Genomic DNA, 22922 nt, shown 5'->3' with positions numbered 1-22922 from the left:
GAACAAAGATAATGAGTTTTGAAGGAATGAATTTACACTATTGTATTTGTGCCCGTTCATCTCTGCAGGGCCAATGTATACTCAGAAACTTGAAAGAGCCACGAGGACACAAATCAGGCCACTGAACATAAAGAAATAATCTAGTAAGAATGAAAGTAATAATCTGCATCTTACTGCATGTATATGTATCCTTTTATAATGATTACTATTCCTTTTAAAATGTTCAGAAATATTCTGTGGAATAAAGTATATTCTTTCATATTAAAGAGCAAAAAATGGTCAATTCTAGTTTCTGTACATCAGAGGTAAATATGTTTTTCCCCAAATAGTTTTCTGAAAATGACTTCCTCTGCTTTTCTATAAATAAAGATTTATAATAAATTGTAGTGGTTTATAACGAATTAAGAAATTCATAAATCTAGAAAGTATTACCTGTTTGCCTTTACTATCTTCATTTTCACAAGTGGAATGTTCTTCAAGAATCATTTTGCACTGCCTTATTAAACTTGTTGTCTGTGAGGTTGACAAGGGATCCCAAACGAATTCTACAAAGTCTGAAACAAAAATTTTTATTGGTGCACAATTTACTTACTAGACTGCTTTGCTTGTCACATATAAACAACTGAGGCTTTAGCAAAGACTATTTCCCGCTTTATGTGGTTTAAAATCCATGCCAATCAGTACTATTACATATTTGCATACATCCTCAATTTTCCTGTCCTTTTTGGGCTTTGTTGAACTTGTCTGGATAAACGGCAACCCTAAGTTATATCTTTTTTTTTTTTTTTCCCCCCTACGGCTGCTCCAGCAGCATATGGAGGTTCCCAGGCTAGGGGTCAAATCAGAGCTATAGCTACTGGCCTACGCCAGAGCCACAGCAATGCAGGATCCGAGCCGCATCTGCGACCACAGCTCACGGCAACGCCGGATCCTTAACCCACTGAGCAGGGCCAGGGATGGAACCCAAAACCTCATGGTTCCTAGTTGGATTCGTTAACCACCGACTCACAAGGGGAACTCCCAAATAAGCATTTTTTAATCAGCTTAAATTATAACATCTGTGGATTTTTTACTATATTTTATAGTTCGTGTTCAAAAACTTATAAAAAAATTTGTGACTGTAACAGAAATTAATGATCTTATACTTTGCCAAAGAACAATTTAATTTTATCAAGATTACAAAACAGTACCTGAAAGTCGAGGAATAACTGCTTTGTTGATAACAGCAGACAAAATTTTCTTATCAGAACTATTTTTCTTCTTTGAATCTTCCATACTGCTATCTATAAATTCTTTTATGGATGTGAACCACGGCATCTGTTTTAAACCTATGGAATCAAACTTATAAATAAAATTATCCAAGTTATGAGTAAATTCTTAAACATTAATTTATTTATAAATAGTTAACTTTTTGCAGTAATTACAAGAGCTTTTCTAAGATTCAAAGGAGAATAATTCCATATTTTAACTCAATGTATATAGCACTAGACCACCAAGGCTAGGCAGAATGAATAAGACCTGATGTCTAGGCAATAGGACAAGAAACTGCATTTCATGCATGCATTCATATCCAGAAATACCCACTGTGTGTTCAGAGCCTACTACATGGCAAGTACCTAAGCAGCAAAACAGACATTTATAACAATAGCAGTTAAAATAGCCATGAAATTTGTTTATAAAGATGTACTTACCTCATGCAAAATTCACTTCTGGCTCTCTCAGTTCTCAGGCACAACTGTATACTTTGCATGTGCTTTAGCTTATTACTAAGCAAATAGCAGACGGCCAATTATTTGTTCAATAACTGAACAGCTCTCTGTCAGGCATAACAGAGTACTCAATTCGACCTGAGTGGTTAACAACTAGGCTGCTGTCTGAGCAACTACCTACCACTTAGGTATATGCTTGAATCCTATACTATGAACACTGTACGGCCCTGAACCTATGGGCACACCTGACTGGGGCAGAGGAAGATTAAACAACAGGGATTCACCCTTTGTTAAATCTTTATTTTCAACTCCCCTCTCTTTCTAGAGTTTCATTTTCTCATCTCTGTTTGCTTAACAGGCGTGGCTATCCTATTATCATTTTGCATCTCTAAAGTAAAACTTTCTTCAAAACGTTTTCCCTCTGAAAAGTCACGATTTCTACTAATGGAACTATCATTTGTACTAATAACTCAATCCAAAACTTGGGGTCATCTTTTCATCCACAGTCAGATGCATTATCCACTGGGCTACCGGCCAGCCTTGGGCTCATCTTTTGATGAGATATGTTAGGGGTATTCTCAGTATTTTACTGACTCTTAATTCCTAACACCACTTTCCGTTCCCTTTGTCACTATCCCCCCATGTGAGGAACTCATCACCTTGGACTTGGGTTACGGCAACAGCTTTTCAGTACACATCTCCATCTCTTTCTCCCTTCCCTCCAAGTTAGCCTATTGCTCAGGGCTTCCTAAAACATTTCCTTCATCATGTCACTCCTCCCATTATCTACCAAAACAAGTTCACATTTCTTACTTTAGGATCTATGCAGTCTCTAGCTTACTGAACTAATTATTTCTCCCTATACATTTTCCTTTACAAAATACCATTTCCCTCCTCTCTCTTCCTGTTTAAATTCTACATACAATTTAGATTTTCATTTAAATTCCTCACCATTGTAGCTTTCCTAACCAAGCATTCCCAATGTGTCATATCCAACCTCAGAACTCTTGATACCTATTTTGAATTTCACTCAGACTGTAAAATTCTTAAGGTCTAATACTACCTTTACTGTTTTTGGCCACACTCATGGCACGTGGAAGTTCCCAGGCCAGGGATCAAACCTGCGCCATAGCACCAACCTAAGCCTGAGTGACAATGCTGGATTCTTAACTTCCTGTGCTATAAGAGAGCACCTCCCTTTACTTTTTGAGTGATCTTAAACTTACTATAGAAGATAAAAAAAAAATATGTTTCCTTCCTATAACACTTTGATGTTGTGTCACTCAGCCTTAAAAACAGAGACCCCAAGAAAAGATAAATGGAGACCACTACTCCAAAGCACTAACGACCAACTGTAACTCTAAAGGTGAGATATTTTATAGCAAACCTGATAACAAGAGAATTTAAGTAACTAAGGTGATAAGGATCATTTTTTTCACATGTTAAGCTTAAATACCTTAAGAGGATTCCAATCAATCAGCTGAAATCGTATTAGGGGATTTAAAAGCTTCGGAATGCATAAACTAATGAAAGCTTCATAATAAGAATCAGGAAACTTTTCTCGCCATTGTTGAAATTTCAATAAAATATTCTGGATATTACAAAAATCATCATGCACATCTTCAAAAATCTTCTTATGATTCTGTAAAATGTCACCTGTGAACAAAATGAGTCTTTGTATTTTATGCATTTTTAAATTTCTGATCTGTAAGTTTGCTTTCTATAAATGCAGTTATGTAATAGTAACTTATGTAATCAACTGAGCTGAAAACTTTCCTTTGACATTAACATATGTTAGTTTTTATTAAAAAAAAATCACCTTAACAACTGATACCAATAAATTTTAGCATGTATTGAGCCCCTGCTATATGCCAAAACATTACATTATCTCACTACATCACCATAAGTATCTTCTCTACAAGGTAGGTGTTACTAGCCTACCTTTTTACAAAGAATAAGCAAACAACAATATGAAATACAGTGTTCCATAAAGAAACTTCATAAAAATTTCATAAATTTTATATTTCATAAAAAACATAAGTCAGGGAATCTGCCTAAGAGCACACAGAATAGATTTCCTCTTTGAACTCATCTATTTGCAAAGCCCACACTCTTTCAACTGTACATATTTCACCCTCTCATAATGCTAAAAATGGACTTTGTTAAATTCAATTATTTTAAATAAAAAATGACAATATAGAAAGTATGTAGTAGAGAAATGAAACCAAAAATGGTTCATGGTTCTTTTATAAAAGGAGATGAAAAACACTGAGGAAAAAAATTATAAAGATGAAGGATTACTTACGATGCTCCTTCATTTTACCCACTTTTTCAGAGGTAAGGACAAGTTTTACAAGGGAAAAAAAAATGTTGTTCCCTTTCACTGAATTTTCCCATTTATTAGATAGCTATTTATGTATTTAAGGGCAGTCATAGCAAAGCATTACCCATCATTTCAATACTTCAAATCAAGACCCGTTAGAAACTAGGTAACTACCTCGGCTTTTCTGGAAGTCAATTGTGTCTGCTGAAGACAGTTCATCATCACTAGACATCCCTTCCTGGTGAGTACAATTCCCAGAAAGAGCCCTTGCTTGTCTTCTTTGTGCCCTATATTTAGTAATAAACCAAAAATAAATGAAAAATAGCTCCTGTTGAAAATAAAGGCTTTAAAAAAAGTAAAAAAGTCATCATTTATTTAAAATGCCCAGAAATAAACCATCATATATGCATACACTTTTTTTAGAGGTCTCAGACCTGTACTAACCAATTTATTTTTTCCTTTTTTTAAAGTTTTATTGAAATATAGTTGATTTACAATGCTGTGATAATTTCTGCTGTACAGTAGAGTGATTCAGTTACACATATACAAACATCTGTTCTTTTTCAGATTCTTTCCCCATATAGGTTATCACAGAATATTGGGTGGAGTTAGTTCCCTGTGCTATACAGCAGGCCTGCACTGGCCAGTCATTCCATATATCATAGTGTGCATATACCAATTCCAAACCCCAAGTCCATCCCTCCCTAATCTGTCCTCTCTGGTAACCATGAGTTTGTTTTTAAGGTGTGAGTCTGTTTCTGTTCTGCAAATAAGTTCATTTGTATCCTTTTTTTCAGATTCCACATGTAAACAGTATCCTATGATGTTCATCTTTCACTAACTTCACTTAGTATGATAATCTCCAGGTCTGCCTATGTTGCTGAAAATGCCATTATTTCATTCTTTTTTATGGCTGAGTAATAGTCCACATACAATATGTACCACATCTTCTTGATCCATTTCTGTCAATGGACATTTAGGTTGCTTCTAAGTTCTTGGCCATTGTAAAGAGTTCTGCAACGAACACTGGGGTGCATGTATCTTTTTGAATTACAGTTTACTCTGGATAGAGACCCGGGATTGGGATTAGTGAATCATATTGTAGTTCTATTTTTAGTTTTTTGAGGAACCTCCATACTGTTTTCCATAGTGGTTTTACCAATTTACATTCCTTCCAACAGCGTAAGAGGGATTCCCTTTTTTTCCACACTCTCTCCAACATTTATTGAGATAGGTTCCCTCTATGCCCACTTTCTGGAGGTATATATATATTTTTTTTTTGGTTGATGGCCATTCTGACTGATGTAAAGTATACTTTTATTTACATTTCTCTAATAATTAGTGATGTTACGCATCTTTTCATGTTTTTTTTTTGGCAACCTGTACATCTTCTTTGGAGAAATGTCTATTTAGATCTTTTGCCCATTTTCTGATTGGGTTGTTAGTTTTTCTGATATTGAGCTACATGAGTTGTTTGTATATTTTGGAGATTGACCCCTTGTCAGTTGCTTCATTTGCAAATATTTTCTCCCATTCTGTAGGTTGTCTTTTTGTTTTGTTTAGAGTTTCCTTTGCTGTGCAAAAACTTTTATTTATGTCCCATTTTTAAATTTATTTTTTATTGTCATCACTCTAGGAGGTAGATCTGAGAATATATTGCTATGGTTTATGTACAGTGTTCAGCCTATGTTTTCCTCTAAGAGTTTTATCGTATCTAGTCTTATATTTAGGTCTTTAATCCATTTTTAGTTTATTTTTGTGTATGGTGTTAAAGAATGCTCTAATTTCATTCTTTTGCATGTAGCTATCCAGTTTTCCCAGCACCACTTATTGAAGAGACTGTCTCTTCTCCATGGTATATTCTTGCCTCCCTTGCCATAGATCAATTGACCATAGGTGCTTGGGTTTATTTCTGGGTGTTCTATCCTATTCCCATTGATCTATATTTGTGTTTGTGCCAGCACCATACTGTTTTGATGACTATAGCTTTGTAGTATAGTCTTAAGTCAGGGAGCCTGATTTCCTCCAGCTCCATTTTTCCTTCTCAGGATGCTTTGGCTATTTGGGGTCTTTTGTATATCCAAACAAATTTAAAAATATTTTGTTCTAGTTCTGTGAAGAATGCCATTGGTAATTTGACAGGGATTGCACTGAATCTGGGTAGTAGTCATTTTGACAATATTGATTCTTCCAATCTAAGAGCATGGTATATCTTTCCATTTGTTTGCATGATCTTTGATTTCTTTCATAAGTGAAATTTATTTTTCAGAATACAGACCTTTTGTCTCTTTAGGACTCTTTAGGTACTTTTTATTCCTAGGTATTTTATTCTTTTTGATGCAATGATAAATGGGATTATTTCCCTAATTTTCCTTTCTGATCTTTCATTGTTAGTGTACAGAAATGCAACAGATTTCTGTGTATTAATGTTGTATCCTGCAGCTTTACCAAATTCACTGATGAATTCCAACAGCTTCCTGAGAGCATCTTTAGGATTTTCTAGGTACACTATCATGTCATCTGCATACAGTGACAGTTTTCCTTCTTCCTTTCTAATCTGGATTCCTTTTACTTCTTTTTCTTCTCTGATTGCCCTGGCTAGGACTTCCAAAACTATATTGAATAGAACTGGTGAGAGTGGACATTCTTGTCTTGCTCCTCATCTTAGTGGGAATTCTTTCAGCTTTTCACTGCTGAGAATGATGTTAGCAGTGGGTCTGTCATATATGGCCTTTATTATATTGAGATAGGTTCCCTCTATGCCCACTTTCTGGAGTTTTTTTTTTTTTTTTTTTTTTTTTTTGGTCTTTTTTTTTGCTGTTTCTTTGGGCCGCTCCCGCGGCATATGGAGGTTCCCAGGCTAGGGGTCCAATCGGAGCTGTAGCCACCGGCCTACACCAAAGCCACAGCAACGTGGGATCCGAGCCATGTCTGCAACCTACACCACAGCTCACGGCAACGCCGGATCGTTAACCCACTGAGCAAGGGCAGGGACCGAACCCGCAACCTCATGGTTCCTAGTCGGATTCGTTAACCACTGCACCACAACGGGAACTCCGAGGTTTTTTTTTTTTAATCATAAATGGATGTTGAATTTTGTCAAAAGCTTTTTCTGCATGATCATATGGTTTTTACTCTTCAATTTTTTAATGTGGTGTATGACTGATTTGTGGATACTGAAATATCCTTGCATTCCTGGAATAAATTGCACTTGATACTTTGACATTTTTAGTTTTATTAACCTGAATTGGTCCCCCATCTTTTTTTTCTGTAAGCCATCCCTATAGGCTATTCAGATTTGGACCAGGAAGTACTAACAATATATTTAGGACTGGCTTCTAGTTATGAGCCATTCTCAGCCTGACAAATGACATTTTACCCATTCCTTCTGACTGATCCAAATATAACGTGTCTTTAAATCATGGAGTAGAGGACTGAATAACTAAATTTTAGTTCTATATCATTCTCACAAATTAATATGCTAGGTTATGATTAATTATACTATATGGTTCATTGTATTTAAGTAGTGAAAAATGCTTGCTCAATGATACTGTCTTTATTTTATATAATTACCTTCGAGATTCAATCTCCTCAAAAATCCATTGAGTTTTTTCATCTACATCCAAGCCTCTATTTGTTGATGCCTCAGCCTTGCCTGTTAATAAACAAAAGTTGTATCTTAGGTGTATACAGGCATCTGTATATATAAACACACACAGGTTAGAATATCCTTAAATTATATATTTCATCATGCAATGAAACTGCAGTGATAACTCCCTATCAAAATACTAACAAGCATTGAGTTTGCTAGCCTAAGAAAATGTACTGTGTGGTGAATTATAGTTCAGCACTCGAGAACAATAACAGTTTTACTATAAAATTTCTTTCCCTCATATTCTTTTTCAGCAGTTTTCATCAGGATTTTTGTCCCAATGTTCAAATGCTAGAAACATTTACATTACCAGTAAGTCTTTCATATTATTTCCTATTTTACCATGTACCATAATTGATGACCAACTAAATGTCATGTATTTGCATCATTTTCATTTTTCTCTTATCAGCTATTTGATGTCATGGTTTCATTTCACTGTACACTGGCAGCACCTTAATCAAAGGAAGACATTGTATATAGTCTTTTTAGGGCTGCACCTGTGGCATATGGAAATTCCCAGGCTAGGGGTTAAATCGGAGCTGTAGCTGCCTGCCTACACCACAGCCACAGCAATGCCAGATCTGAGTTGCATCTGTGATCTACATCACAGCTCACAGCAATGCTGGATCCTTAACCCACTAAGCGAGGTCAGGGACAAACCTACATCCTCATGGATACTGGTCAGGTTTGCTATTATTGAGCCACGATGGGAACTCCCAGACATCTCTTAAAATACAAAGTCAGAGTGAGTACCAAAGAGCAGCACCCAAATTTTTTTGTAATGAGATCTTACAGATGATTCTATACTGAAAGCCACCAACATTTCTTTAACTACCGTAACCAATCTGTGGAAGGCCATGGAAACTTTAAAGTTACATTTCTGACACAGTCTATATATTTACGTTTACGTTAAGTCGTCTCAAAACAGTCACTAAATGGTCATGTAAATGATTAGAAGTTGTAATTTTTATTTTCTAGTTTTATACTCAATTTAAGACATTTTGAAGCCCTAGCTTAAGTGGTTTGAGAATTTTGGAAGGGGTAGATAAACATTAGTAAGAAAATACTTAAAAAACACTTTTTACATGGAATAAAAATATTATTATCCTCCACCTGATAGTTTAGCTTAACGAATAAGAAATTGCATTGAACAAGAAATACACTAACGTGATAATTGTTGTAAATACGTTGCTTCATGTTTTAGTTCATCTTGCCTGCGTTTCATAAAGATCATGGCTTGTTTTAAAAGAAGTGCATGCATGGCTGATTCTATTTCTTGGATGCTGATAATCTGAAATACATATATAAGTAAAAGTCTGTGGGTCATTATTAGTGAATTATAAAAATAATATTTATATATAAGCATATTATATGCTCAGTTCTCATATACAGAACATTTTAATATCATCACATATCAATTAAAAGAACAGCGTGAGGAACATACCTACCTGCCAAAACTTAAAACTAATAAAACCAGAAAATCAACTTACTGTTCTAAACAGCTATAAATGTCATAAACAATAAAACCTAATGGGCTGGAGTCAGGAACATGGGTAAAGTGGAGAGATAAGAAGGAATCTTTTCTGAGGCAGAAGAGGAGGAGGAAATAATGAATGCAATTATTTTTCACAGGTTAAGTGCGGCAGACTTTAGGGGACACTGGTAAAATTTGAAAAGACAAAGACAAGTAAGAATGCTGTGAGGTAGAAATGAGTGAACTGAGTGAATTGTACTCTAATTCATAGCATTCTTATATTTCTTGGGTAACAATTCACCCATGCCAGTGATGTTCCATAGCTACTGCTATGGATTCAAGCCTTTGACAGTATAATTCTTCAAGAATGAATGAAGAAAGTTACCCTGTAATAAAAACTTCAGAAAGGGTAACTACCAAGTGATATTAAATGTAGTTAACTTAAAACAATGGGGGAGGAGTTCCCGTCGTGGCGCAGTGGTTAACTAGGAGCCATGAGGTTGCGGGGCCATGAGGTTGCGGGGTTTGGTCCCTGCCCTTGCTCAGTGGGTTGACGATCGGCGTTGCCATGAGCTGTGGGGTAGGTTGCAGATGCGGCTCGGATCCCACATTGCTGTGGCTCTGGCGTAGGCCAGCGGCTACAGCCTCCGATTCGACCCCTAGCCTGGGAACCTCCATAGGCCTCGGGAGGGGCCCAAGAAATAGCAAAAAAAACCAAAACAAACAAACAAAAAACCCAATGGGGGACATATAATACCCAATTATTTGGTAATAATTTAAAGGTTATTAAAAAGTGATGCAGAAAGTAGAGCATATTTTTTAAAATGATTGGTCTACCTTAAAAAAAGGACAACTCAAGACCTCAATTACTACATATAGAACAAAACCAGAAATTACAATGGAAAAGAATGATTCATAAATCTGATTAACACAAAAATTCAAAATATCTGATATCACTGCTAATTATTGAGAAATGCAAATCAAAACTACAATGAAGTATCACCTCACACCAGTCAGAAGAGCCAGCATTAAAAAAGTCTACAAAGAACAAACGTTGGAAGGATGTAGAGAAAAGGGAACCCTCCTACGCTGTTGGTGGAAATACAAACTGGTGCAGCCACTATGGAGAACATTATAGAGGTTCCTTAAAAAACTAAAAATAGAACTGCTATGATCCAGTAACTCAATTCAATTCGAAATGCACTCCAATGTTCATAGTAGCATTATTTACAATAGGCAAGACATGAAAGCAACCTAAATTTCCACTGATGGACTAAAAAGATGTGGGTACACACACACACACACACACACACACACAATGGGATACTAAAAAGATATGGGTACACACACACACATACAGACACACCACGGGATACCACTCCGCCATAGAACGGAATGAAATAATGCCATTTGTAGCCATAGAGATGATCATACTAAGTGAAGTTAAGTCAGAAAGAGAAACAAATACCATATGATATCACTTATATGTGGAATCTAAAATATGATACAAATGAACTTATTTACAAAACATAACCCACTCATAGACTTTGAAAACAAATTTATGGTTACTGATGGAAAAGTGAGGAGAATAAATTAACTCAAGAGTTTGGGATTAGCAGATACAAACTACTATATATAAAATAAACAACAATGTTCTACTGTATAGCACAGGTAACTATATTCAATATCCTGTAATAACCCTGTAAAATCTTCCTGCAACAGTTTCTTCTGAGGAAGGTGACTTCCTTTTCTCTCTATAAGCTTTTGCACTGTTTGACTTTTTTGTCTTTAAACCATAAGAATATATTTTCTTTTAAAATAATGAACCTAGTTAATAAAAAAAGATATATATGAAGATACATCACTGAGTCACTTTGCTGTACACCAGAAACTAACTTAAAACAGACTAAATCAACTACACTTCAATAAAATTTAAAAAAAAACCAAAAAACACATCTAATGTCAAAAAAATCGCAAAAACATAAAAAAATAAATTGGGAAGTTTATCCACATCAAACAAGATAAAGCACTAAAATTTGTTTTTGTTTCTTTTTTGTTTTTTTGCTATTTCTTTGGGCTGCTCCGGCGGCATATGGAGGTTCCCAGGCTAGGGGTCGAATTGGAGCTGTAGCCACCAGCCTACGCCACAGCCACAGCAACACGGGATCCGAGCCGCATCTGCAACCTACACCACAGCTCACGGTAACGCCGGATCGTTAACCCACTGAGCAAGGGCAGGGACCGAACCCGCAACCTCATGGTTCCTAGTCGGATTTGTTAACCACTGTGCCATGACGCGAACTCCGAAAGCACTAAAATTTTTAAGCAATAAAGAACTGTTCATCATTTATTGGAAAAAAAAGAAGGAAAAAAAAACAACATCCTGTATGAACTAAAAGGAGAGCACAAAGGACACAAATAATTCAAAAGAAGAAAAACTACATAAGTTAATAAAACAAAGGGTTTGTTAGAGATCAAAATAAATATGTGAAAACAAAAACCAGGAGTTCCTGTTGTGGCTCAGTAGTTACTGAACCCATCAAGCATCCATGAGGATTTAGGTTTGATCCCTGGCCTCAGTCAGTGGGTTAAGGAGCTGGCATTGCCATGAGCTGTGGTGTAGGTCAGATACGGCTCAGGTCCCGTGTTGCTGTGGCTGTGACGTAGGCCAGCAGCTACAGCTCCAATTTGATCCCTAGCCTGGGAACCTCCATGTGCTGCAGATGTAGCCCTGAAAAGACAAAAAGACAAAACAAAACAAAGCTTTTTTTTTTTTAAATGTAGTAAACTAGAAACTGATACAATCTTTCTAGAGGATAATTTTGCAATGTTTCATAAGCCTCAAAAATATTTAGCCCCTCAATTTGACTTAATTCACTTTCTAGGAAATTTTTTTTAAAGAGATGGAATTTTAACAGAAAACTTACATAGAAAATTTTGTATTGCTATTTATAATTGCAAAATGCTTGCAAAAAACTCTCTAATTGGGAGTTCCTGCTATGGCACAAAGGGATGGGTGACGTCTTTGTCCTGGGAGCATTGGGACACAGGTTCAATCCCTGGTCCGGCTCAGTGAGTTAAGGATACAGTGTTGTCGCAGCTGTGGCTTAGGTCATGACTGAGGCTTGGATCTGATCCCTGGCCTGGAAACTCCATATGCCATGGAGCGGCCAAAAAACAAAACAAAACTAAAAACAAACAAAAAAATCCCTCCCTAATTGTCCAACATTAAGGGAATGCCTAATATCCCAGTATGTCAAATATGTGTAGGAAAAACCCCAGAAGAAAGTATTTAGTTGTGGGATTTAGAGTTTAAAATAATGACATAGTAAGAGAATTTCTATAAAAAGGGAATGATTAGATATTTATAGACACGTACCTTTTCATTAAGACAGTCAATTAAGTTTTCCACATAAATTTTCATGCTTTTATAGAATTTAAAATTTAGAGCTTGACTTGATGAATTCTCTAGGTTCTGGATGGTACTCTTTGAGGTCTTGATATCTTCCACGTATTTTTCGTATTCTCTGAGGTGTGAACGGTGAGTATCCTGCAGTAATGTTAATCTAAATTAAAAAAAGACAAAAACTGCTTTATTTTTCAAACTTTTATTTCTACTATAGTAAGTAGCATTCTAATGAAAACTTGTCCAAAGCTACCTAATAGAGACAACCATGGAAAAAAGCAATCATATAAACCTAGGTTTATGAGACCTGCAAACTTGTAGAGCCAAGAAAACACCACAATAAAAGGGGTCTCAAACATAAAGGTAGGAAAGGACACTTAGAGGTTTTTAGGTGCTAGAGCCAATCATATAGTAGTTTCAGAGAAGTTAGTAAGTGTGGATTGATCAGAATGTGTAAATTAGGTGAGTTGCTAGAATAATCAGTGGTCTTAATATTTGAAACAAAGGAGTCTGCCTGGAGTTACTTTTACATTAGTCTGTGATCTTCCTTGGAATATGGATATCTTAGCTGGTACTAAAACTTCTTTGAACATGTTATCATTTGGTGTAACATATCCCTTTTGTGACTCATCATAGTTTCTCTTTTATTTGTGTTAGAATTTGATGTTCCTTGAGACATATTTCATTTCCTGTTGCTGATGTAGGCCCTATACTTCTCTGTTGATGTTCAGACAGCCCACTTCCTTTCAGCTCCTGTGAGTATTGCGTGTATCAACTAATGCAACATGAAAAACTCAAATGTAATTCAACATCTGCTTATATTTTAAAATTCATTTATCCCCTATATATATATGACAATAAGAATAAGAGGAATAAGAAACAAAAAATATCTGGAATGTATTTTCCACTAATATTTGACATAGTGAGCACACGAAAATTAACTACAAATGAAATAAATTCATAGTATTTGAACTTGAATCAAACAATTTTTAAACTCCTGCTAACCTACTCTATAATGAAAACTCAACAAGCACTTGCTTATTAGGCCAAATGTCCTTTTCTCAAGTTTCCATGGAACAAAGACTACTGATTGCATTTGTCTTCCAAAGTCCTTCCTTGCTTTATACAAAAATCAGAGACAGTTAGGAAGTTCCCAGGCCAGGGGTCCAATTGGAGCTGTAGCCACTGGCCTAGGCCAGAGCCACAGCAACATGGGATCCGAGCCACGTCTGTGACCTACACCATAGCTCATGGCAACACCGGATCCTTAACTCACTGAGTGAGGCCAGGGATCGAACCCAGGACCTCATGATTCCTAGTCAGATTTGTTTCTGCTGTGCCACAAAGGGAACTTTTTTTTTTTTTTTTTTTTTTTGTCTTTTGTCTTTATAGGGCTGTACCTGCGGCATATGGAGGTTCCCAGGCCAGGGGTCAAATCGGAACTACAGCCACAGCAAAGCCAGATCCGAGCTGCATCTGCAACCTACATCACAGCTCACGGCAAGGCTGGATCCTTAACCCACCGATCGAGGCCAGGGATTGAACCTGTGTCCTCATGGATGCTAGTCAGATTTGCTTCCATTGGGCCACAATGGGAACTCTCTCTTAGGATCCTTTTTGTTTGTGTGGCATTAGTTGTAATGTTTCCTTTTTCTTATTTTTGTTATTTGAATCTACTCTTTTTGACTTAGCCTAAGGGTTTGTCAAAATTTTTTTTTTTAATCTTTAAAAAAACTCAGTTTTTATTTTTTTTCAGTTGTTTTTCTTTCCTCTATTATCTTTATTATTGCTCTCATCTTTACTATTCCCTTCCTTATGCTAACTCTGGACTTTGTTCTTTTTAAAAGTTTGCTGAGGTACAGTTAGATTGCTGATTTGATATCTTTCTCTTTTTTTTGCATTTTTTAGCACCACACCTGTGGCATACAGAAGTTCCCAGGCTAGAGGTCGAACCGGAGCTGCTGCTGCTGGCCTACACTATAACCACAGCAACTTTGGATCCAAGTGGTGTCTGCGACCTACAACACAGCTCACGGCCAATACTGGATCCTTATTAACTCACTGAGCGAGGCCAGGGATCAAACCCACATCCTCATGGATACTAGTTGGGTTCCTTACTGCTGAGCCACAACAGGAATCCCTCTTTCTTCCTTTTTTTTTTTTTTTTTTTTTTTGTCTTTTTGCCATTTCTTGGGCCGCTCTTGCGGCATATGGAGGTTCCCAGGCTAGGGGTCGAATCGGAGCTGTAGCTGCTAGCCTACGCCAGAGCCATAGCAACGCAGGATCCGAGCCGTGTCTGTGACCTACATCACAGCTCATGGCAACGCCGGAACCTTGACCCACTGAGCAAGGGCAGGGATCGAACCCGCAACCTCATGGTTCCTAGTCGGATTCGTTAACCACTGCGCCACGACGGGAACTCCTCTTTCTTCCTTTTTAATGTGTTTATTGTTATAAACTTCCCTCAGTACGGCTTTTGCTTCATCCTATAACTTTGGGTGTTTTTGTTTTAATTTGCCTTAAGATATTTTCTAGTTTCAATTTTGATTTCTTCTCTGGTCTACTCGTTGCTCAAGAGTGTTTAGTTTCCACATATTTATGAATTTTCCCTTTTCCTTTCTGCTACTGATTTCTAGTCTTACTCCACTGTATCTGGAAAAGATATATTTCAATCTTAAATTTGTTAAGACTTGTTTGTGATCTAACATGGAATCTCTCCTGCAGACTTCACTGTGTATGCTTGAAAATTATGTACATTCTACTGCTGATGGGTGGAACATTCTATTTGTTCCTAAGGTCTATTTAGTTTTGTTCAAAATCACTGGCTCCTTAATGGTTTTTTATTTGAATGTTTTATCAATTATTCAAAGTGTGATACTCATGTCTCATAGTATTATTATTATTTGTCTTTTTGTTTTTTTAGGGCCCACCTGCAGCATACGGAGTTCCCACGCTATAGGAACACCGTATGCTGTAGCCTCCAGCCTATGCCAGAGCCACAGCAACTTGGGATCCGAGCAGAGTCTGCGACCTACACCACAGCTCATGGCAACACCAGATCCTTAACCCACTGAGCAAGGCCAGGGATTGAACTCACATCCTCATGGATGCCAGTCAGGTTTGTTAACCACTGAGCCATGATGGGAACTCCTTCATAGTATTATTGTATTGCTATTTCTTCCTTCAGCTCTGCCAACATTCCCTTTACATAATAGGTAATCTAGCGTTGGATGCATATATACTTATAGTGGCCATATTGTCCTGCCTGGGGTACTACAACTTCCTAAGAGATTTCTGGAATATTCATTAAAGCTTCTTGGATAGTACGTTATTGTTAAGTTGGTATCTCTGTGGTGAATGAGGTCTGCAGCTTCTTATTCTGGTATCTTGCTGTCATTAATCCCAACATATTATTTTTAAAAATTAAAGTCTATTTAAAAACATAAATACGGAGTACTCATTGTGTCTCAGTGGTAATGAACCCAACTAATATCCATGAGGATGTGGCTTTGATTCCTAACTCAGTCAGTGGGTTAAGGATCTGGCATTGCCGTGAGCTTTGTTGTAGGATACAGATGAAGCTAGGATCCAGCATTGCTGTGGCTGTGGCCTAGGCTGGAGGCTACAGCTCTGATTCAACTCCTAGCCCGGGAACTTCCATATGCTGTGGGTGTTGCCCTAAAAAGACACACACCCAAAAAGTATATAAATGCTTATGAAAACAATGATTTAAAAAAGCAAGATTTGTTATTACTTTTAAATTTTAAATATATAATACATGTAATAAACACTAAAAGACAAATACAAAAAAGGAGACCAGTTATGTTAGTACGGTAACACAGGTGATGCTAACTTTTCCCTATATATGTAATACTAACATTTAATAATTAAAAAGATTATAGTGCTAAATTTTTTCATTATCAAATGTCTACGGCAAATGCAGAATTTTAAATTAATATTACTTACCTATTATTTAGTTGCTTCTTTATAATTTCTAAATTTATTGGTGGAAATGAAATAGAAACATCAAACTTCTTCACTGTTTGAGATTCACTGCTATAAGACAGATCTATGTCTCGTCCCTAAAAATAATATGAATATTATTATTAAAGCTGTTTTCAATATTCATTAATCTTAAAAATATTAATAGTATGAAAAAAAACTGGATACAGCAAGGTCTCACCAGCTCAAAATTTCATGCCTTTGACAGTTTTCATGGCTGTAATAAAATGTTTTTAAAATTCTCAGTTTTTTTGGACCATACCTATGCATGGCATGTGGAAGTTCCCAGGGATCAAACCTACACCACAGCAATAACCTAAACTGCTGCAGTGACAGTGCTGGATCCTTAATCCGCTGCCCCACAGAAGAACTCCTTAAAATTTAGAATTTTAAATTCATATGCAAGAGGCAAATTACAAAAACTTATTTTTCAGAAAAGCTTGGTTCTCAGTGTTCCTAAAGCTAGGTTTGTTTATGATGTAATATACTCTCAAAAAAAGCAATACCTGTTTTCCATGATAGAAGCTGCCACCTAATTTAAGTAGTCAAAGTAAAGTAACTCAAAGTCTGCTAGAGGGTGTCTACATAAAACTTCTTGTTTAAGTAGCCATTATTTGGGTTTTCTGTTACTTGCAGAGGAATGCACTTTTAACTAATACATGTTGTAACACTGTGCATTTCACATTACCGTCTTCTGGCTAATCATAACTCATCGCCATCATGCTTAAAACATTGAAAATGTTCTTAAGCACCTGTTTTAGAAAAGGACATGTGAAGAAGTGGACCAGACACCTGTCAACTCATTGGCTTAACTATCCTTTTTATATTTTCCATGAGACTCCATCATTTCTCACATCAATTCTTATCAAGCCTCCCATTCAGTTTGAATCATACCTACAAATGCACAAACTAATCAGACCATTGCAAAACCTTAAGTATTTTACTCCTGATATCCTCAAAGCCTTTATATCATAAACATCATTCAAAGACTCATTCAAATTTGGCCATTTCTATATAGTCTTTCCTAAACCTCGCCATCCACCTTCTTGCCTATGAAAGTGACCACTCAGATGCTTCTCTGTGGTATCTCAGGATCCTATACAGAAATATGTCATAAAATCTGTAAGATTTTTTTTTTGGTCTTTTTGCCTTTTCTAGGGCTGCTCCCTCGGCATATGGAGGTTCCCAGGATAGGGGTCGAATCGGAGCTGTAGCCAGTGGCCTATACCAGAGCCACAGCAACGAGGGATCCGAGCCACGTCTGTGACCTACACCACAGATCACGGCAATGCTGGATCTTTAACCCACTGAGCAAGGCCAGGGATCAAACCCGTGATCTCATGGTTCCTAATCGGATTCATTAACCACTGAGACATGATGGGAACTCCTGTAAGATTTAACTATAATTGTTTTGTTTAGCTGTCTTTCCCCTGAAAAGATTGTACACTCTTTGGTCTATCACTGTTGAGTGGCTATAGTGGCTGCACAGTGACCCCCAAAAGACATGTCCAGGTTCTAATATTCCAAACCTGTGAATATTTCCTTACCCGGCAAAAGATGTGATTAAGTTAAGATTCAACTTAAGTTGCTTCCATATCTTGGCAATTGTGAATAATGCTGCAATGAACATAGGGCTGCATTAACTTTTATAAAAAGTTTTTTTTCCTTCTGGTAATTACCCAGAGGTAGAATTACTAGATCATATGGTAGATCTATTTTTAATTTTTTGAGGACTCTCCATACTGTTTATTGAGTTTACTAAAAATGGAATCTAAACCTATTACAATCATAGAAAAAGTCCTCTGAATCATTTCTTTAGTTATTTAATTTAGAGATTTCTAAATTACAATCAAAGACTTACCTTTACTTAGCTTTATAGTTTTAATAACATGAAGATCGTACAATACTTTCTTGCTTAGAGCAAAGAATATTTCAAAGCACTGCTATTAAAAAGATTAAAAATAAAACTTGCATTTATAAAATTTATAAGCATTTTGAAGTTAGATTATAATTTTGGGCCTTCCAGCCACCTACCCAGGTAGGTAACATTATCATTCCCACTTTATTGATGAGGCAACTGATACAGAATGATTTTCTCAAAGTTATATAAATATTTATTGAGTACTCACAATATTAGGTATTATAGAATACTGAAAAAAAAGTTAATAATTCTTGACCTCATGGAGAATCTATTTTAGTGGTAGAGCCAGAATCCCAAATCCAGGACTTTTAACCCAAAGTATAATTTTTTTTTAACTTTCACTATTCATTTGCTTAAACTTCACATTTAATCGTCTACCATATAATACATGTTGTCAATTATTATAAAATTAAAAGTATAAAAGGTGTTTCCTCAAGGGGCTTGCAATATGTGGGAAGCATTTATAATCTACTGGGAAAAAAACATAATTTACATGGCATAGTTGGTTGAATGATGGATTCCCAAAGATAGGTCTATGTCCTAACCCCTGGAACCTCTGAATATGACCTTACTTGGAGAAAGGTCTTTGTGATAGCAATTAAGTGAAGTATCTCAAGATGAGATCATTCTGGATTATCCAAGTGGGCCCTAAATCCAATGACAAATGGATTTACAAGAGACACACAAAGCAGAGGCACAGAGAAGGCCATGTGAAGATGGAGACAGAAACAGAAGTTACGCACTCAAAAAGCAAGGAATATTTGGAATGAGAAGAACTTACAAAAAGCAAGAAAGAATTCTCTGTTGGGAGGTTCAATGCAATCCCTATCAAAATACCAATGGAATTTTTCATAGAGTTAAAACAAATAATCCTAACATTTATATGGAACTGCAAAGACCCTGAATTAACCAAAGCAATACTGAGAAAGAACAAAGCTAAAGGTATCAAGTTCCCTGATTTAAAATATATTTTAAAGCTACAGTAATCAAAACAGTATGGTACAGGCAAAACCAAACCAAACCAAATCAAAACCAAAAAACCCCACGTAGATCAATGGAATGGAATAAAGAGCTCAGAAATAAACTGATGCTAACATTACCAATTATTCTACAATAAAGGAGGCAAGAATGCAATCTTTGGGGAAAATACAACCTCTTTAATAAATGGTGCTGAAAAAAATTCAATGGCTATATGCAAAAGAATGAGGCTGGATCATTTCCTTTTATCACATACAAAAATCATTTTAAAATGGATTAAAGACATAAATGTAAGATCTGAGGCCATAAAACACCAAGAAAAAAACATAGAATGTTCTTTCATATCAGTCTCAGCAATATTTTTTGAATAAACTAACTAATTTTGGGGGACCACAAACTAAAATGTTTTTGCATAGCAAAGGAAATCATCAATAAAACATACAGGCCCCCTGCTGAATAGGAGGAGATGTTTGCTAATGATACATCTAATAAAGAGTTAGTATCCAAATTATATAAAGAACTTATACAACTCAACATTAAAAAAACAATCTGATCAAAAATGGGCAGAGTGGAGTTCCCCTGTGGGGTAGCTGGTTAAAGATCTGGCAATGTCAACTGCAGCAGTCCAGGTCACTTCTGTGGTGTGGGTTTGATCCCTGGCCTGGGAAATTCTACATGCTGCAGGCACGGACAAAAAAAAAAAAAAAAAAAAAACAAACAAAGAAAAAAAAAATGCAGAGTATCTGAAAAGACATTTCTTCAAGGAAGATGTACAAATGGTCAACATGCTCAATATTGCTAATCATCAGGGAAATGCAAGTCAAAATCATAATAAGACACTTCATACCTGTCAGGATGGCTATTATCAAAGAGAACAAATGGTAAGTGTTGGCAAGGAAGTGGAAAAAAGGGAACACTTGTGCTTTGCTGGTGGGAATGTAAACCAGTGCATCCACTATGGAAAACTGTACGGAGATTCCTCAAAAAATTAAAAATAGAACTACCCTATGATTCAGTAGTTCTACTTCTGGGTAATTACCAGAACAAAAACACTATTTAAAAATAGTGCAGCCTTATGTTCATTGCAGCATTATCCACAATTGCCAAGATATGCATAGTGTCAACTGATATACAAATGGATATGACTATGTGGTAATATATACAGGACAGAATATTATTTAGCCACGAAAAAGAAAAAGAATGAAATTGTGCCATTTGTGACCACATGGGTGGACTAAGAGTTGTCATGCTAAGTGTAACAAGACAGAGAAAGACAAATACCATGTGATCTCACTTGTATTTGTAACCTAAAAAACTTAACAAACAAAACAGAAACAGACCATTTATGGATACAAAGAGGACACTGGTGCTTGTTAGAGGGGAGGAAGGTGGAGTAGGGTGAAATTGGTGAAGGGGATTAAGAGGTATAAACTTCCAGGTATTAAAACAAATAAGCCAAAATGATGTAATATACATCATTAAGGAACATAGTCAATTATACTGTAATAATTTTTGTCCAAAAATTTTGTCCAAAATTCATATTTTGTGAAAGATGGTAACTAGACTTATCATGGTGATTTTTGCATAATATGTATTTAAAAGTTAATCACTATGTTGTATACATGAAAGTAACATAATACTGTATTTCAATTCTACTTCAGTTTAAAAAAAGAAAAAAGAAAAGTGAAAAGACAAAGAAGGAACAAAAAGAAAAGAATTCATCCTAGGGCCGTCAAAGGAAGCACAGCCCTGCCAACACTTTCACTTGAGATTTCTAGCCTCGACAACGATGACAGAATATATGACTGCTGCTTTAAGCTATCAAGTTACGGTAATTTGTTACAGTGGCCACAGGAAATTAATTACACGGTATAAAAAATTATTACTCCTGGAGTTCCCACCGTGGTGCACTGAGTTAAGGATTTGCTGTTGTCTCTGTGGTGGCTTGGGTTCAATCCCTGGACTAGAGTAGTGGGATAAGGAGCTGGTGTTGCTTCAGCTGTGGCATAGGTCACAACTACAGCTCAGATTTGATCCCTGGCCCGGGAACTTTCATAAGCTACGGTGTGGCCACCAAAAAAACTTAAAAACAAAAACAAAAACAAAAACAAAAACAAAAAAACTAGGAAAAAAATGTATTACCTCTGTGATTTTAACCGCTTTCCTCATTTGCTGCTGTTCCCAAATATCTTGATTTTCATCTTCTTGACTATCTTCGCTTGTTTCTTCATCTCTGTTTGCTAGAAAAAAAAAGTTAATGTATAAATAGTATATATTTTTCCATTCTAACAGCAGCAGAAGACATTTTTGGGAAGTGTATAACGGGCTGGCTTAGTAGTCCTTTATATTTGTTAACTTACTCTTCATACTAATTCTGGGAGAAAGGCACTATTATAACCCCCACTTTATAAACAAGGACATTCACATATTAGGAGGTTAAATAACTTCTCTTTGAATCTAGAACGTGAATCTAGCAATTGGATTTCAGAATCTGCACTCATCACCAAACTGTCTAACTCAAAACATGAAGGTCTCAAAATATGGAAAAAGCCTGGGGGGAAAAAAAAAATGAAACATTTTATCAGATTCTTGATTCTACCTGAGTATCTAAATAGGCAAAAATAATTTCTGAATTAATAGGAACCAAAAGTCTCATTCTGAAATAATATTACCTGAAGTGACAAAAACTTTGGTAAAACACTATTAACAAATGGGAAAAGTGAAGATAGTTCTTTGAGATCTAAGGATTATTGGCTGAAGAAAATTTTCACTAGAGCAGGGAAGACTATAATATATGACACTTGAAATCCCTACATGCCTCCATGTATTAACAAAAAAAAAAAAGTGACAGTGAAAGTTTTTTTTTTTTGTTTTGTTTTGTTTTTTTTCTTTTTAGGGCTATACCTGCGGCACATGAAGGTTCCTAGGATAGAGGTCTAATCGGAGCTGTTGCTGCCAGCTTACACGCCAGAGCCATGGCAACACCAGATCTAAGCCACATCTGTGACCTACACCACAGCTCGCAGCCATGCCAGATCCTTAACGCACTGAGCGAAGCCAGGGATCTAACCCGCAACCTCATGATTCCTAGTCGGATTCATTTCTGACAATGAGAGTTTTCAATATTAAAAATAAGACACTCCACAATTTTTTTAACTTGTCAAGAAAGATCAAGTGGAGATCAAATCATAGTAAACACTGACACACATACCCTGTGACGATAACATTTTGACACAGACATGTATTTTAGAAGCCACGATGTCAGTGACTAAATTGGTATTAAAAAAACCCAACAACTTGGGAGTTCCTGCTGTGGCAGAGGTTAATGATCCCGCTTGTCTCTGCAGGGGTGCCGGTTCAATCCCTGATCTGGCACAGTGGGTTAAGGTTCCAGCGTTGCAGTGACCTGGATGTGATAATAGGCCTGGGAACTTTCACATGCTGCTGGTGCAGCCGA

General features: G+C 36.3%; 1 protein-coding gene across 8 annotated transcripts in view; it reads right to left on the bottom strand.

Annotated features, from left to right (window-relative positions):
• Window positions 1-22922, bottom strand: part of GCFC2 (GC-rich sequence DNA-binding factor 2) — a 61350-nt gene that overhangs the window by 30484 nt on the left and 7944 nt on the right. For 6 of the 8 annotated variants that reach the window (XR_002342552.1, XM_021087312.1, XM_021087311.1 and 3 more), the window contains 9 exons: window positions 21608-21705; window positions 16531-16646; window positions 12538-12724; window positions 8852-8975; window positions 7606-7687; window positions 4207-4319; window positions 3166-3365; window positions 1191-1341; window positions 433-554 (listed from right to left, as the gene is read on the bottom strand). Coding sequence is in view for 5 of the 8 variants with exons in the window: in XM_021087312.1 (XP_020942971.1) it covers window positions 433-554; window positions 1191-1341; window positions 3166-3365; window positions 4207-4319; window positions 7606-7687; window positions 8852-8975; window positions 12538-12724; window positions 16531-16646; window positions 21608-21705 (1193 nt within the window). In the remaining 3 variants the exon portion in view is untranslated. Of the gene's footprint in view, window positions 1-432; window positions 555-1190; window positions 3366-4206; window positions 4320-7605; window positions 7688-8851; window positions 8976-12537; window positions 12725-16530; window positions 16647-21607; window positions 21706-22922 lie in introns of those variants that run through there. The other 2 variants (XR_002342553.1, XR_002342554.1) reach the window with 2 other exon arrangements.

This window comes from Sus scrofa, chromosome 3 (assembly GCF_000003025.6).
Source record: "Sus scrofa isolate TJ Tabasco breed Duroc chromosome 3, Sscrofa11.1, whole genome shotgun sequence".
Classification (NCBI taxonomy): Eukaryota; Metazoa; Chordata; class Mammalia; order Artiodactyla; family Suidae; genus Sus; species Sus scrofa.
Note: the sequence above shows the minus strand (reverse complement) of the source record. Positions and strands in the feature narration are given on the sequence as shown.